This window comes from Mustela nigripes, chromosome X (genome assembly GCF_022355385.1).
Source record: "Mustela nigripes isolate SB6536 chromosome X, MUSNIG.SB6536, whole genome shotgun sequence".
NCBI classification, from domain to species: domain Eukaryota; kingdom Metazoa; phylum Chordata; class Mammalia; order Carnivora; family Mustelidae; genus Mustela; species Mustela nigripes.
Genome location: NC_081575.1, coordinates 3,859,782 through 3,875,229, shown reverse-complemented (window position 1 = coordinate 3,875,229; position 15,448 = coordinate 3,859,782). Strand labels below are relative to the sequence as shown.

The 15,448-nt window shown below is 55.8% G+C and overlaps 1 protein-coding gene across 2 annotated transcripts; it reads left to right on the top strand.

The window, feature by feature from the left end:
• The first annotated feature begins 8,843 nt into the window (after positions 1-8,843).
• HMGB3 (high mobility group box 3) lies at positions 8,844-13,869 on the top strand. 2 transcript variants are annotated; one of them, XM_059386194.1, is made up of 5 exons: positions 8,844-8,929; positions 11,214-11,368; positions 11,606-11,745; positions 12,237-12,411; positions 12,844-13,869. In XM_059386194.1, the coding sequence occupies exons 2-5, from the start codon at positions 11,219-11,221 to the stop codon at positions 12,982-12,984; spliced, it is 606 nt and encodes a 201-aa protein (XP_059242177.1). In that variant the 5' UTR covers positions 8,844-8,929; positions 11,214-11,218; the 3' UTR covers positions 12,985-13,869. The 2 variants fall into 2 exon arrangements, with proteins under 2 accessions (XP_059242177.1, XP_059242176.1); XM_059386193.1 differs by lacking the exon at positions 8,844-8,929 and adding an exon at positions 8,969-9,113.
• Positions 13,870-15,448: the final 1,579 nt, after the last annotated feature.

Genomic DNA, 15,448 nt, shown 5'->3' with positions numbered 1-15,448 from the left:
TCCAGGCCCAGGTCTGCCATTAACACCCATGTGACCTTGAGCCAGCTCCTGGCCCTCTCTGGGACTACGTATGTCCCCATCTAGAAAAGGCAAAATTCACATGAGATGCTAATGGCCCTTTCACCTGTAAAGTTCTATGATTTATAGAGTGTCAACACTGGCATGCTAAGAGGTGATTTGAAAATTCATCATAAATATTTAAATCAGCTAGCAACATATGCTGAGCTCATCACATAATCAAGAGCCAGATCGGGGAGCAAGATCTAGGAGAGAGAGGGTGATGCATAATTTGACATTCACTTCTCTCTAGATCCCCCAATCAAGGGTTCCAGAAACTGGTTTTCTGTGTGATCCCTGGCTTATCATCATCATTATCATCACCCAGCTCTTAGATGAAAGGCAGGAAGCGGCAGGGGACATTTCCCAGAGGCCACTGCGGTGGCAGCGGCAGCAGCAGCACCAGCAGCGGCAGCAGCAGCAGCTTCTAGGTCGCTGAGCTTATTACCAAACAATGCTGGTCCTCATCTCTCAACACCACTTCAATTCAAGCCACTTCAATTTCGTTCAAATCTGACTCCCAGATCTGAGTTGGGACCAAACCCTTTGCAGGGCAGCAGGCCCTCTAGAGAGCTATGGGAGGCCGTTCTGACCCTGCAGGTGCTCCATGCCTGGTGGCAGAGCCAAGCAGGTACAGAACCAGCTGGAACACTCCAGGCATTCTGACTCTTAGGAAAAGTGTAGCCATGCTGAGGGGGGAGGTCACAAGATCCCCCCGTGTGAGACGGGCTGGGGGTTGGGGGTAGGGGGGCGCTAGTGGCAGGAACCTGGCCGGAACTGGATCTCGAAGGGTGTTTCTGTGGTTTTATCTGAAGGTTCGAGTCAGGAAAGGATTTTAAATGGAGCAGTGACAAGATGAAAATGCACATTTATAAAGGATTCCTCGGGTTGCTGGCCTGATGAGCAGATGATCTGAGACGGGATCATGGCTCAGTAGCCGTAGGTGGGCAGAAGCATCCACATTTGGAAGCTACTTAGGGGATCTGATTGATGGGATCTGAGGACAGCAGGGATATGGAAGATGAAGGAGACAGGGGAGCCAGGCAGGATGCTGGGGGGGGGGGGGGGAGGTGCCACTCTCTGGGGATACATATGGGGGGAGAGGCCAAGGTTGGGGAGTGTGGTTTGGGAGCCAATGGGGCAAGGTTCTGGAGGGTCACTCATCTGATGACTCCAGCAATTGGCCACAGGCCCTCCAACTCTCGGCTGTGCTTCTCTGCATAGCTGTAGGCAGGCAGAAGGATCCAGGATGGTCACTGACACAGGAAATGCCCTCCGTGGATTCACCCTCTCTTTATTGTTTACCCACTGATAACAGCTGGGGAGTGAAGCCACTGACAGACACTGGGAGGCAGGAGACGTTGGTTCTAGTCCCAGTTTTACCTCTGATGGCTTGGTATCCTCCTGGCAAAAACATTTGCTTTTTCTGGGCTTCAAGTTTTCCAAACTATGTACAAATATCTCACGGGAGCTTTGTGGGGCACAGGTTAGATGATAGATATGCAAGCACCATGTAAACTGTTCAAGAGCATGAAGTAGCATTATTATCATCCCGTTCTCTGATCTGACTTGGGCCGTTTGTAGTTTCTGTCTACAGTCCTTTATCCTTATCATTGTATCTGAGTGTCCCTTTCTCTGACAACCAGTGAGTCGTGCAGGCCAGGTACAAACATAACCCAAAGTAAGAGGAAAACCGAGATGATCATCTAGATAAATAATGGGGGGGGGGAGCCTTTTACTTGAAATATCTCAAGGCTGATCTGAGAGTCGCATCATATTTAGAAAGCTGTCCAGAAGAATCTGAAAAGATTGCCAAACGGAGGAGAGCTGTTCACAAAGACAAGCATACCTTTTCCACTTCACTGCAGGGGAAGATTGTAGAATCAAAGCACTTTCATCCACTCTTTCTGCCGTTGTTCACTGGGGAACAGGGAAAGGGGGACCACCGCCCCGGGGAGCTTATGCTTCCAAGGCCTAAGTATGATTAGATACTCGTGCAACTCCCTGACTGTACAGAAGGGGAAACTGAGGACCAGTAGGGCTCCAGGGATTTGTCCAACGGTTTTCCAAAGTCCCCTGAGTTGCGAAAGCAGAGAACACAGACCCCCCCCCCCACCCCACCCCACCCCGCACTCCCAGGCTGCTAGTCTCCTTTTGGTATGTCTGTTGGCTTGGACTTGGAAAGGCAAAGCTCTTTGGCTGATACTTCATGAAGCCATATTACACATTCATTCTACAGTGAGCAAAACCCTCACAGCAAACCCTGTGTCTGGCCTCAGGCTGGGCCCCATGGACGTGGAACCATCTCAAGATGAATGGGGCTCAGTCCTTGCTCCAGAGGAAGCACCCAGTCGCTCACCACAATCTCAGTTCTAGGGCCTAAGCGCCCCCTCAGCGCTCCCCATCCAGGACCAGGTACATGAGACCAGGACCCCACCAGGTGTTTCTGTGATGCAGGTTTATTGAGGGTGAGCCAGTGGGGATGTGGGTGCACACACTCAGACGCACGGCTCCGACTGGCCTTGACTCAACAGCTCAGGTCACAGACAGCCCAGAGAGAGTTGGTTTGCTGGGGAAGATGGTGGGGTGTTCTCCAACTGCAGCTCTTCTGAGCTGTCTCAAGAACTAAGAGTGAAATCAAAGGTAACCATTACGACAGCAAACCCTTCTCAGGCACTCATTTTGGGTCAGGCATTGCTCTAAGTGCTTCACGTGATGTGGGCACTGTTACTAGTTTCATTTTGCAAATGGGACAACCAATGTACAGAGAGCTGAGGTAGTTTGCCCAAGTCACACAGGGGCAAGTAGCAGAGCACGGACTCCAAGCCCGACAGAGTGGCTCTGGCTCTCCCTCCAGTGCCCAGCTGAAACGTGCTATGTGGACTATGGGGCTCCCTTTATAAGCCAAAGTCTCAGTTCGTCCTGAAAATCAACCCACCCTCCCACCAGTTCCCCAGAGCTGCCCGTGGCACCAGGCCCCAAAGGGGAGTGCCCTTGGCCTTCTGTAGAAGTGACGTACAGAGGGACTCCCCTGCTTGGCTGGATTAAGCGCTCTGTGCAGTTGGCATTCGTTCTCGAGTTTTCTCATCATTCGCCCGCAACCAGAGAGGAGGTGTGCCCCCTGCGCTGGGCATCCAATAACACAGGCCTTCAGTTTCTCAGGAATTCATTCCTCCATCTAGCATTTCAGAGTGTTTCCTGGCCCCAGGCCCTGGGCTAGCTGGGCAGAAACCCAGCTGAGACAGACATTTAACAAGCGATCACCCAAACAGTGGCCAAGTGATGGGTGGGAGAAGGGCCACAAAGGAGACCAGAGGGAGAAAGGAAAGTGTGGCTGGGGGACCTCCGGAGCCTCTGAGGTGGAGGACGGTGGTGCGGGTAACCTGGCTGAGATCTCCAGGGTGGGTAGGACTCCCTTGGGCCCCAGAAGTGGGACGGGGTCCAGGCAGCGGAACAGCAGACATACATACATACATGTGCACTCCTGGCCCAGGGAAGAAACTGGCATTAAGGGTGAAGGGCAGGCAGGGGAGAAGAGGCTGCAGAAGTGTGTGTGTGAGTGTGAGTGTGAGTGTGTGTGTGTCTGTGTGCAGGGGCAGGGGAGGGAGTTCCGTCCTCACTGCAGTTGGAAGAGAGGCCACTGGCGGGCTGACAAGGTCAGATTTACAGTATGAAGAAGGATCACACTTTGAATGGCGTGGCTGCTCTGTGACCCAGAGTGCGGAAACTGCACAGGATAGAACACAGGTCCCTGCCCTCATGTGGCCACTCTCTGGTGGGGAACCCATCAATGAGCAAGATAAATGTTACAGGTTTCGATTTTCAATCAAGTAGGCAGGGAAGGTGGCACTAGAGCAAAGACCTAAAAGGCGAGGGCGAGAGCCTTGCAGGTTTACTGGAGAAGAGTGTCCCAGGCAGAGGGAAGAGCAAGTAGCAAGGTCCTGAGTGAAGTGGGGGCAGGGTGAGGAGAGAATCGAGAGATGGAGTCAGAGGTGTATGTGGTGGCCTTATGTAAGCCCCTGACGGACCCTGGGAAGAGTGAGGAGAGGAGGTGAAGCTGTAAGGTGCCGAGCGGAGGAGGGGCAAGGCCTGACGAGACAGGACCGCTCCAGCTGCTCTAGTGAGAAAAGACTGAAATTGAAAGTGCGGGGCCAAGTGTGGTCAATACGAGCGCCATCCTCGCCAGAATCAGGTTCTTTCATCATCCGGTGGGGCTGTTTCTAAAATTCTCTCACCTTGGTACTGCTGCACACAGGGGACCACCCTTCAGGTTTGTTTTGTTTGGTTTGGCCGAGGAGTAGGTAGTGAGTGAAGACAGGAAAGTCATTCCCTTTGTGAAGCCTCGCCGGCAAACCCAAGAACGGTGATGCCCTAAGGGACCCCGGGGACCAGCTCTCGATAGGAAACTGAGGCCCAAGAAGAGGGACTCGGGAGCATTTAAAAAATAGCAGCCCCGGTTCCCCCTCTCCCCACCTCAGGAATCCCTTCGGATCAGGTGCAGAGAAACAGCTCGTACCTTTCCCGCAAGAGAGGGTGCTGGCCCATTAGCTACTCAGTGAGTCAGAGCCGGCCCCGGCACCACTCGAGGGCCCAGGGGCCCTTCTGCACGCGGCGCGCCAGGGGCGGGGGCCGGGAGGCCGGAGCAGCCACCGGCGCCCCGCGGACAGCTACCCCGCGGCGCGGCCGAGTCCGGGGCGGCCACCCTGGAGCCCCGGGCCCTCGCCCCAGCCCCCCGGGGGGCCCCGAGCGCGCTGGAGGGCAGGGGCCCTCCGCGGCACGTCCGTCTGCCCCGCGGGCCGAGCGCGCTCGGCTGCTGGTGGCAAAGGCTGCGTTCCCACGACGCGCGGCGGGGCAGGGAGCTGTCGGCCACCGTGCGGGTGCTGCTCCACTCCCCGCCTCCAGGGTCGCGGTCCCCGCTCTCCCTCCAGCCGCTGGGGCCAGAGCGGCCCGGGCACCGCGCTCTGCGGGGAAGGCGAGCCCCGGGCACACGCCGGCGCTGCGGCCCCGGAGGCCCGGGTGGCCCAACCTGCGTGTGGCCTCGCGGCGGGAGAGCGCGCTCAGGCCGGCCCCACGCGCCCGGTTCCCCGCGAGCCTCTGGCGCGGCCTTTCCGAGCCCGGAGTCCCCAGCTCGCCAGTGGCCGGCACACCCCACGGTGGAGCTGAGCTATTAAGGGGGGGGGGGCCAGGCGTGACCCTAAGGGCCAGGCGCCCGGCCCTGGCTCAGCCACTGACTCCTGGGCCCACCCCGCCGCGTCAGTTGGAGCCCAGATTAGCGGTCCCTGAAGGTCCTTTCCAGCTGTGCACCTTTCCAGACCTGTAAGAGCCATAGACCCGACCCACCTCCAAGAACGTTTTCCTCCCTACGTGGCAAAAAGTCCCGTTGGAATGCAATTTCCACCGAAGAGCAGAGGCGGAGGGGAGCGCGGAGGCTTCAGGCCCTGCACCGGGTCAGGGCCCCAGGCCCGGCCTACAGACTCCGTGCTTGTGGAGATCTGAATTACAAAAGGCTCTTAGATCCCTACTGAAAGGGTTAGTAGCCTCACTGTTGGATCCTCACCGCAGTTCCCTTAACAGAGTTTAAAGAATTCAAAAACTCGGCCCCACCCCAGATCCACTCTGGCAGCATTTCCATGGGTTCTTAAAAGGAGGCGGCCCTGTTTGGGCCTCGGGGATGTCACCTTGAAGCCCCAGGCATCCCCACGAACTCCTGGGGGCCGGGTGGTTGGGGAAGCGGAGGGGTAAGGAAGCTAGGAGAATAGGCTTTCATGTTTGTTGTTGAGTGATGAGGACTGCCTTTAATCTTTTGGGGGTCTTGAACTGCCAGGAACTGAAAACCCATTTGAACAGTGTTTGCCACACTTTTCCTTATTTCCTATGTACTTTCGATGTTTTCCTAACCTCTCCAGACAGCCAAGCAGCTTAAGGGATTCTGGTTTGAGGTTCCCCTCTGTGCGTGGGCTTGGCCTGATACTGGGCCTCAGAGGTCATTGATGTGGTTAAAGTACTTTCCAGTGAGGGCCAGGGCAGAGGCCCAGAGTGCCGTCCATCACCTTGACCAGTTGGAGCTACCCCCAAGCCATGGGGCCCTGGGCTTTGCTGCAGTGGAGGCAGGCTGCCTTGGGGCCCCTGAGTTTAGGCCATGCCTAGGCACCCCTGACTTTCTGTCATTTTTTTCACCTTCCAGACCGGTCTTTAGCTCTCCCTGGGTGGCCTTTTACTGGTGACACGCAGACCCCATTCAGAGGTATCTGACCAGCATCGCCTCCCTCACAAGCAGCTTGCACAGTGGCTGGGGTGGATAGGTGGGTCAAACTACCTTTGTTAGAGGACACTGAGGCTGGGGGCGGTGAGGTGACACAGCTGAGGCCACCCAAAGTCAGTGACAGAGCCCAAAGCCACAGCCTTGCCGCGGCCTCCTAGCCCTACCGTCACTTCACCTCACCCCCTTTCTGAACATGAAACTGAGTTATGAGTTTCTACTGAAGTAGGAGCCTGCTAGGCCACAGCCTGTGTTCAGGCTCTCTGCCACAGCCGGGCAGTACTGTGAGGAGCCCCCCAACCAAGGCTTGGGAGGGACAGATGGAGAAACTGGGGAGATTGGACCTGAAGAGGACACGGAGAGTTGGGGTGATATGGGCATTTGTTGGGGTGGGGGAAGGAACAGGGAACCATGGCAACCGTCTTCAGATCTCTGCCTTGCTCAGCCATGTCATAATCGTGTTCTGTGAGGTTCTGATAGCAGAGACCATAGGTTTCAGCTTCAGGACAAGCGCTTCAGCCTGATGGAAGGAGAGGTGTTTGCAGGAGCTGAGATGGAAAGCCTTCCTCTGAAGAATCCGCGCAAACCTTTCATCCTGCGAAGTAAGTACGCAGCGATAGGAGGTCAACGGGTGCGGCTGTGGTGGGGGTGGGGGTGGGGGTGGATGGGCTGGGGGCGTGGGGATGGGGGTGGATGGGCTGGGAACCTGGGGGTGAGGGTGGGCAAGGATGGGTCTTGAGGGAGGGTGGTGTCTGGACATCACTTACTATACAGTCTCTTCGAGATGGGGGATGTGCTTCCTTCCCTGGTTTGGCCTTCAAGCTGCTATATTTGGGAATGCCCTCACTGTGCCCGGGTGTGAGCGTGTATACATGTGCTGCTTGTGAACTGCCTGTGCTTGTAAACGTGAACCTCACCATTCACTCAGGGTCCCCCCAAGTAGTGCCTTCTGGGCTCTGAAGGTTGACAGTCTGGTCCACCCCCTTGGTGCCTGCCAACTGCTAAGTGCAGCTTCCCAGTGTGGCTAGGACGCCAGGCAGTGGATGGACTAGAAGGAGACCCCTGTCCCACCCGAGACCGCAACTCACATCTTGGGCCTAGAAAGGCCTGACAACATTGAGAGGATGGGGTACTCTGGCAGAGGGGAGATACAGGTCAGATCACATGTGGAGATCCTGCTCCCCTCTGGGAAGGGCAGAGACAGGGGAGAAGGGAACAACCTGGGCAGGTCAGACCCTAAGAACCTCATTGTGGAAGAAGCTGGAGCTGTTTGCGTGGAGAAGAGACCTGGCCTGCCATGAATTCCTGAAGGGTAAGGAACTGTACGGTGTGCAGAGTGGTGAACCCCAAGGCTCAGCGATTACCTGGGATGGAAGAGCCCACCCAAAAGGGAGGTGGTAAGCTCCCTATGAGTGGAGGTATGCAAGCAGAAGGTAGGCAACCACTCAGCTAGCTCCAACAGGGCAGAGTATTGGACCAGGTGGCCTTAAGATGTTTGCATTCCCGGAAGTTTTTAAATTGGGGACATGGGGAAGTGACCCCATACTTGTCAGCTCTCGGCAAAAGCAGAACTACCTTGGCCTTCGGTCTCAGTTGGATTCCTGATGATGGAAGCCTAGCAGTGCAAGCTGGAGGGGTTCGGGCCTTCCCAGGAGGCTCAGAGGCGTTGGCTAGAGCTGGGTGGGGTCGGGAGGAAGGTGCCTTGTGACGTGCAAGGAGAACAGAGGGAATGCGGACCCGAACTGAGGTGGTTAAGAGGGGGGACTCCCTGCCCACAAAACTACAATGTCTCCCAATTTTTCTGCTTTTTGCCAAACTCCGTTTTCCTTTTGTAATCCGCCTACCTTGGCCTTTCAGCAAATGCAAGCGCAAATCGAATTTCTGGCAATTAGTGCACAGAGTCTAGCGGAGCGCGATCCCCAGGAGCAGAGTCAGGTCCCCTTCGGGCGGGGCAACAGGGCCCAAGCGCCTAAACTCCGAGGTCTCGGCGAGCGAACCGCGGTCTTTCACCCGCAATGAGGAGCTAGCGGGCTGCGGCCGGGCCCCTGCCGCGCGGCTGCGCCGGATCTGGGTAGAGGTGGACGACCCTGGACCCTCGGTGGTCGGTCCCTGGAGGTTTTTCCGGCTTGATGGGGTGCCGGGAGACCAGGGAGCAAGGGCAGTGGCCGGCGTCAGGGGCACCCCGGCCGTGCCGCGGCGGCAGCAGGGAGGTCAGCGCAGCTGGGCTCGACCTCGTCTTCCACGCCAGAGGCCGCGGCCGCCGGGAATGGCGGGGCCGCCTCTCCGAAGACCTTTGAGATCCTAGCTCGGTTCGGGGAGGGGATGGGGGTGTGTGGGAAAGCGAGAATATTATTATCCCTCTGTTTTGCCTCGGCAGCCAGCGCCGGCGGGTTGTTCTGTTTGAATGAATGATCCCAGAGGCCGCGCCCAATAGGCGCCCGCGCCTGTTTAATATGCATGAGGCCCGCGGCCAATGGCCGGGCGAGGAGGCTGTTTTAAACGGCGGAGCCCGCTGGCCAATCAGGCGGCTCTCGTGGAGGCAGCTAGCGCGAGGTTGGGGAGCGCTGAGCCGCGCGTCGTGCCCTGCGCTGCCCAGACTAGCGAACAATACAGGTACGTTTCGCACCGCCCGCTCCCGCCGCCGCCGCCGCCGCCGCCGCAGCGCCCGCACAACTTTCCGGCCCGCGCCGCCGCGAGCGCGCCCCGCTGCCGCCTCCCCCTGCCTGTCGTCTCCGCGCCCTTCCCGCTCCTCCTTCTTCCCTCTTGCTAGGTGGCCGGGAAGGAAGAAGCAATTCAGGTGTTGCAACTTTTCAATGCTTCATCCTCAGCTCCTCGCAGTCGGGGCTGAGCCCCCTTCGGGGAGCCGCCCTCGGCCGCCGCCCTGCCCCCGCCCCTCTAGGGCAGCCGCCGAGGGGCCGAGGCCCCCAGAGGCCAGATGTTGGGGTAGCTGCGGCGGCGGTGACGGCGGCGGCGCGAGCCCAGGGGCAGGCTGCGGGCTGCGGGCTGCGGGCTCCGGCGGCGCGCGTCCCGGCGTGGGGCGGCGGCGGCCCTGGGAAGGGGGCCGGGTGCTTCCCGGCCCGGGACGGACTCGGCGAGGGGCGGGCGGCCGCTGCCCGCTGGGGGCTGCGGCGCGGGCAAACTTCGCTCCCGGGCTCGACCCGGCGCCGCGCGGGCCCGCGGGCTGCACTGCTGCTTCTGCATTAACATGGCCGTCGCGGGAGCGCCCGGCGGCCGGCGCGGGGGGAGTGGGTGCGCGGGCCGGCCGCCCCCCGCTCGGCTCCTGCCCGCCGGCCGCCGCCGCCGCCGCCGCCGCGACCGCGGCTTCCATAGCTGGTGCGGTGCCGGGCTCTCGGCGAGGGCAGGACGGGCGGGCGGGGCGCCCGGGCGGGCTCCGGCCTCGGCCCCGGCGCCCGCGGCCCGGGACTGGCGGCGTGGAGGGCCGGGGGCGCCGCCGAGCGTCATGGCTGCACGGGCGCCTTTGTTATCCCGAGGAGTGCGCCCCGCGCCGGCGGGCGGGTGCGGGGGGGGGGGGGCCGGCCCGCGGCCCCCGCCACCCCGCGCCCCCGGGCGGCCCGAGCGGGGCGGGGCAGGGTGGGGTGGGGGCCGGCGCGGGCGGCGGCTGCGGTGGCGGCGGCGGCGGTGGCGGGGCCCGGACCGCTTTGTTCGCCGCCGTCGCCGCCGCCCGCGCCGGCCGCGCGCGGATCAGCCATTTTAGCGAGCGGGGCTCGGAGGCTCGGCGGGCGCCACCGTCGCCGCTGCCGCTGCCGGCCGGGCTCCGCTCCCTCCGCGCGCCGCTGCCACCGCCGCCCCCGGCCCCGCGCGCCCGCGGAGGGAGGCAGCGAGGGATTTCAGGGGCAGTTTCTTTCATCAGGAAGCTTTTGACAAAATGGAAGGTGAATTATGGGTGTCCGGGTGACCCAGCACGGGGCCCGGCCCGGCTGCCCGCTGCCAGCCCTGGGCTCCCCTGCGCCCCGTCCCGCCCCACCCGCGCAGCGACTGCGGGGCCCTAACGCAGCCCCTCAGTCGGCCCCTGCGAAGGAGAGCGCTTTAGTTTTACATGATGACCTTGGGTGTGGGAAAAGGAAAAGATGGCGGGAAGCTGGGGGGTGGGACAGGGACGATGACACGCCACAGCTGCATTTTTATTTGGAAACTTTGGAGAAAGTATTCCTGGCTGGACATGCGTTCCGCTTTACAGATGAGCAAGACTAGCCTTTTTTGGCATCCCCTCCCCCTTCAGATAATGACAAAGTGACAGATTCGAACTCCTAGTACAGGGATAGCTGCTCACTTGCCAGATCACCTTTCTCGCAAAAGCCATTTTTAGAAGCCGGGATGCATCACCGATAGTGAAATTTGAAATGTTCCCTATTGGCAGTTCTCCTGCTTTGATCTTGTGTTTAGCAGCAGTGACAGGATTTTTGTGTCTGTAACGGAGCAGTTAAACAGTTGACAGCTAGCCTTAAGTCATGGGTCTGAAGCTTCTGTCATCCGCCTGCACCCCTACAAATGTGTCCTCCCGGCGCCCTTTCCACTCTGCGGTTGTACTTTCCAAAACGTAGTAGCTCTGAATCGGAATGTAGCGCCGAGCCACCCCAGTTGGGTCGGTTCCCATTTGGAGAACTTGATCGCTCTCACTCTCCGAGAAGTAACTAGCAAACCAGCGCGCTTCATGCTGGTCAAAAGTTAAATGACAAGCAACAGTGGAGCTGATTCCCTCCCCACTCTGTCCTCAACTGCCAGTAGCATCAGACATGGCGTTGGGGGGGGGGGGGGGGGGTGCCGCTTCTGAACGGTGACCTTAATTTGGATGTTGTCCTGCCTTTGGTGTATCTTGAAGGTCTGTTCTAGTCATAGTATTTGTTTTGCTTTCTCTCTCTCCCTTCGTCCATCACAGTCAGGATGGCTAAAGGTGATCCCAAGAAACCAAAGGGCAAGATGTCTGCTTATGCCTTCTTCGTGCAGACATGCAGAGAAGAACACAAGAAGAAAAACCCAGAAGTCCCTGTCAATTTTGCAGAATTTTCTAAGAAGTGCTCTGAAAGGTGGAAGGTACTTTTCTTTCGTGTCCTTCAAGCCAGCCTTGGTTGGAGTTCATACATGGGGTTCCTCTCCTTCTGAGTAGTAGCCCCAGGTGGCTCTTCTCTCGCTCCTGGGGTCCTCTTGCCTGCCTTTAGAATTGTGTGTGTGCGCTTTTATTTATTTATTTTTTTTTCTGTTTTAAAACTGGAGAAGGGTTTAAGTCCTGCACACTGCACTGAGGAACTTAACAGGTCCTGTTCTTTGCAGACTATGTCTGGGAAGGAGAAATCTAAGTTCGATGAAATGGCAAAGGCAGACAAAGTGCGTTATGACCGGGAAATGAAGGATTATGGACCAGCTAAAGGAGGCAAGAAGAAGAAGGACCCTAATGCCCCCAAAAGGCCACCGTAAGTGACTGTAGGGTTCAGGGTAACACAGTTAAGAGCTTTCCTTCTACTCGAAGGATTTTTAAGAGGGCATGTTGCCTAAAGGTGTCAAGATAACCCTACCAGGCCTTCTGTACTTGGAGCTTTAAGGTGCTGTGCCAGGGAAGTGCGATGTTAAGGCTGAGGTAACTGGTGAGCCGTGTGCTTGCGGGGGTGCTTGCAGCCTTGCCGCTGGGAGGGACACACCCGAGTTCTGGCTGTCAGGGTCCTTAGGTTTTTCTCCCACTTCTCCAGTTACTGAGAGACTGAGAAAATACAATGTATTCCTGGAGCATCTTAAACTTTCTAGACCCCACAACTTTGTAACATTGTGTACAGTATCACACATTTCTCCACTTACGGAGCGGTCCTAGTGGTAGGAAGTAAGTAGGTGAGGAACAGGGGATTTTGGCTTAAGCTCATAGTTTCTTTCGCAGGCTCGCCTCTAATTTATACAGTTCTCTCCCCCGAAGGTCTGGATTCTTCCTGTTCTGTTCAGAATTCCGCCCCAAGATCAAATCTACAAACCCTGGTATCTCCATTGGAGATGTGGCAAAGAAGCTGGGCGAGATGTGGAATAACTTAAGTGATGGTGAGAAGCAACCTTACAACAATAAGGCAGCGAAGCTGAAGGAGAAGTATGAGAAGGTGAGACGGGCCCGGGTGTGCCCAGGCTATACCAAGCTACACCCTGGGTATGGGTGGGCTGGGGGTGTGCTGCTTTGCCGAGCTGAGGAGTTGAGCCCATCTTCCAGCAAGGTCGGCCGCAACTGCTGCTGTTCAGGCTTCTCTGTAGAATTTTGTCTTTCAGACAATCGCAGGCAGGCTTAAAAAGTTTGCTAACGTGTGGGATGCCCTGGGCAGAGAGTTTGATAGTCCTGTTAAATACCCCTTAACTTTGAAATTCCAGTGGCCAAGAACCAGATTTGTGTGTATCTGGAAACAAATACTTCAAATAGCAGCCCTGTCTTACTCAGTTGTTTTCAGTTCTGAGGTGGGGACAGCATGTTTCTAGCCTTTGCTAAAACAGCTGCAAGAGAGCTTGTCTGTTCATTTGGAATGTGTCCCCATTCCTTCCAGGATGTCGCCGACTATAAGTCTAAAGGAAAGTTTGATGGCGCGAAGGGTCCCGCCAAAGTTGCCCGGAAAAAGGTGGAAGAAGATGATGAAGAAGACGAGGAGGAGGAAGAGGAGGAGGAGGAGGAGGAGGAGGATGAATAAAAGAAACTGTTGATCTGTCTCCTTGTGAATACCTTAGAGTAGGGAGCGCGTCATTGACATTGACACCCCTCTGATTGGAGGCGTGTCTGTTGCCCTCGTTAGGTTTAATCACACAATTGGGTCATGGTCATATTGTAGTTTCTCAAAGTGCTCTAGAAATTGTCAGTGGTTTACATGAAGTGGCCATGGGTGTCCAGAGCACCCTGAAACTGTATCAAAGTTGTACATATTTCCAAACATTTTTAAAATGAAAAGGCTCTCGTGTTCTCCTCACTCTGTGCACTTTGCTGTTGGTGTGACAAGGCATTTAAAGATGTTCCTGGCATTTTCTTTTTTTGATTTGTAAGGTGGTGTTAACTATATGGTTATTGGCTAGAAATCCTGAGTTATCAACTGTACATATCTATAGTTTGTAAAAAAGAACAAAACAACCGAGACAAACTCTTGATGCTCCTTGCTTGGCGTTGAGGCTGTGGGGAAGATGCCTTTTGGAGGGGCTGTAGCTCAGGGCGTGCACTGTGAGGCTGGACCTGTGGACACTGCAGTGGGCATCCATTTAGCTTCAGGTTGTCTTGTTTCTGTATATAGTGACCTAGCATTCTGCTGCCATTCGTAGCTGTGGAGAAGGGGGGGGTCAGCTGGCATGAGAAGTGTTTGGATCCTTTTTAGTTAAGTGCGGTAGTTTTAAACTGTTTGTTTTGAAACAAACTGTGGAACTCTTCATTGTCAGCAAAGCGAAAGAGCCACTGCATCAATGAAAGTTCAAGAACCTTCTGTACTAAACACGATTTGCAACGTTCTGTTATTTTTTTTGTATGTTTAGAATGCTGAAATGTTTTTGAAGTTAAATAAACAGTATTACATTTTTAAAACTGTTCTCTATTATAACAGTCTAAATTTCTGAGTCACAGCAGTCTTAGCTAACAAACAACCCACTCCATTGTATTTGGCGAGTAGCCTCCCTGCACATCTGGTATCTTCTATTAATGTGGCCAGCTTGCTTAGGATACAGCGAAAGAGGCAACTCGAAGGTGCTGCGTGATTTTGTTTGTGTCTGAGTGGCATTAGTTAGGATGGAGTCAACTGCTGAATGGACAAGCCAGGATAACTTGACCCAGGCAAGGAGGTGCAGAGAGGGGGGCGGTTAGGATTGAGGCGGACTACTATGTAGGTTTTTAATTTTTTTTTTTTTTTTTTTTTTTTGTCCTGCAACCACCCACCCTCCCCACCAATGCCAAGGGGCCCGATTCACTGCTAAACAGCAAAAATGTCTTAAGGGTATGGTATATCAAACCTTCAGGCTTGCTTTTTCCCTTTACGCCGCCTCTGCCCCAGGTACATGTAGCAGAGGTGTCACTGCTGCTGCTCAGCGATGGAGGAGGTGTCTGGAGCTGCCGCTTCTGTCTTCCGAACCCCAGTGAGGGGAAGGGTGGTGGGGTCGAGAACAGTTACCGTTTGCTTTCCTACCGCTTCAAGAAACCGAACACCCCAAGGATGATGACCGGGGTTCCTGTTGTGGCTGCATCTTGGGCCACCTGTACAGCAGGCAGTCTGATGGGGAGCGATTGTTTCTAAGCATTACATGCATCCTCTGAAAAGTAGTATGGCAAGCCCACAATTTGAGCCCATGGGTTGCAAACGTAGGTTGGTGGTTCAATGTTGTTGAACTGGAAGAAGTTTGGTTCGTGTTTCAGTGATTATTTCATGTTGGTGGATGATGTCCCATTTTGTCCCAATTGGAGAAGGGGGTGATGTGATGGCCACAGTGGCACGTGGTGGCATTAATAATCCTTGTGAGGGGTGATCATCTTATCTGTCGGCAGAAGGAAGAGCACCGTGTTGTGGGCTGGTGTCCCCACTGCCCGGCATTATACTCTGCCATGTGTGTTTGAGGCTGTGAAGCCCTCGGACATGCTTTAGTTTCCTTACTCAGGAGAACGCAGTTTTTTTCTTAAAATTCACTATTTGCAAAATTGCATGTCTGCAGGCTTGTGTCCTCCCCACCCTGACAGGTCCTGGATGGGCATGTCACGGTCATGGTCACCGGCCCAGTCTCTAATCGGCATTCATAGTCCTTCCTTTTCACATCAGAACTGTTTGTCCTGTGTTTTTCAAGCTCTTCTACAAAACGACCACTAATTTGAAAACCCTTGGTCCTGAGGTTTGCCCAGAGGCACTTGTTCCAGGATTGCCCCTCTGCTTCAAGCCATACCCTTGTCACTTTCCTCCAGCTGCTGCCCAGCATGCCGTGTGGCTGGCTAAGACTAGGGAACTGGTCAGACTCATCGAATCCAGAAGAGAAGCTCAACTTGTAGTCCCAAAGGAGAGCGAACTTGCTAAGTGGGGTCTATCTGGTTTTAACACTTTCGTGCCTGCTTTTTTGTGCTAAACCAGTGGGGGAGCTGCTTACGTGATCTTTGACTATGGGGACAGAATTCTAAAGAAATTCCAGTTAAGGCTGCGT

Bases quoted from the DNA above. Each gene is read 5' to 3' on its own strand.
- HMGB3 (XM_059386194.1), top strand. From the start codon at position 11,219: ATGGCTAAAGGTGATCCCAAGAAACCAAAGGGCAAGATGTCTGCTTAT. The intron at 11,369-11,605 runs GTACTTTTCTTT...TGTTCTTTGCAG, and splicing joins AGTGCTCTGAAAGGTGGAAG to ACTATGTCTGGGAAGGAGAA. The intron at 11,746-12,236 runs GTAAGTGACTGT...TCTCCCCCGAAG, and splicing joins AATGCCCCCAAAAGGCCACC to GTCTGGATTCTTCCTGTTCT.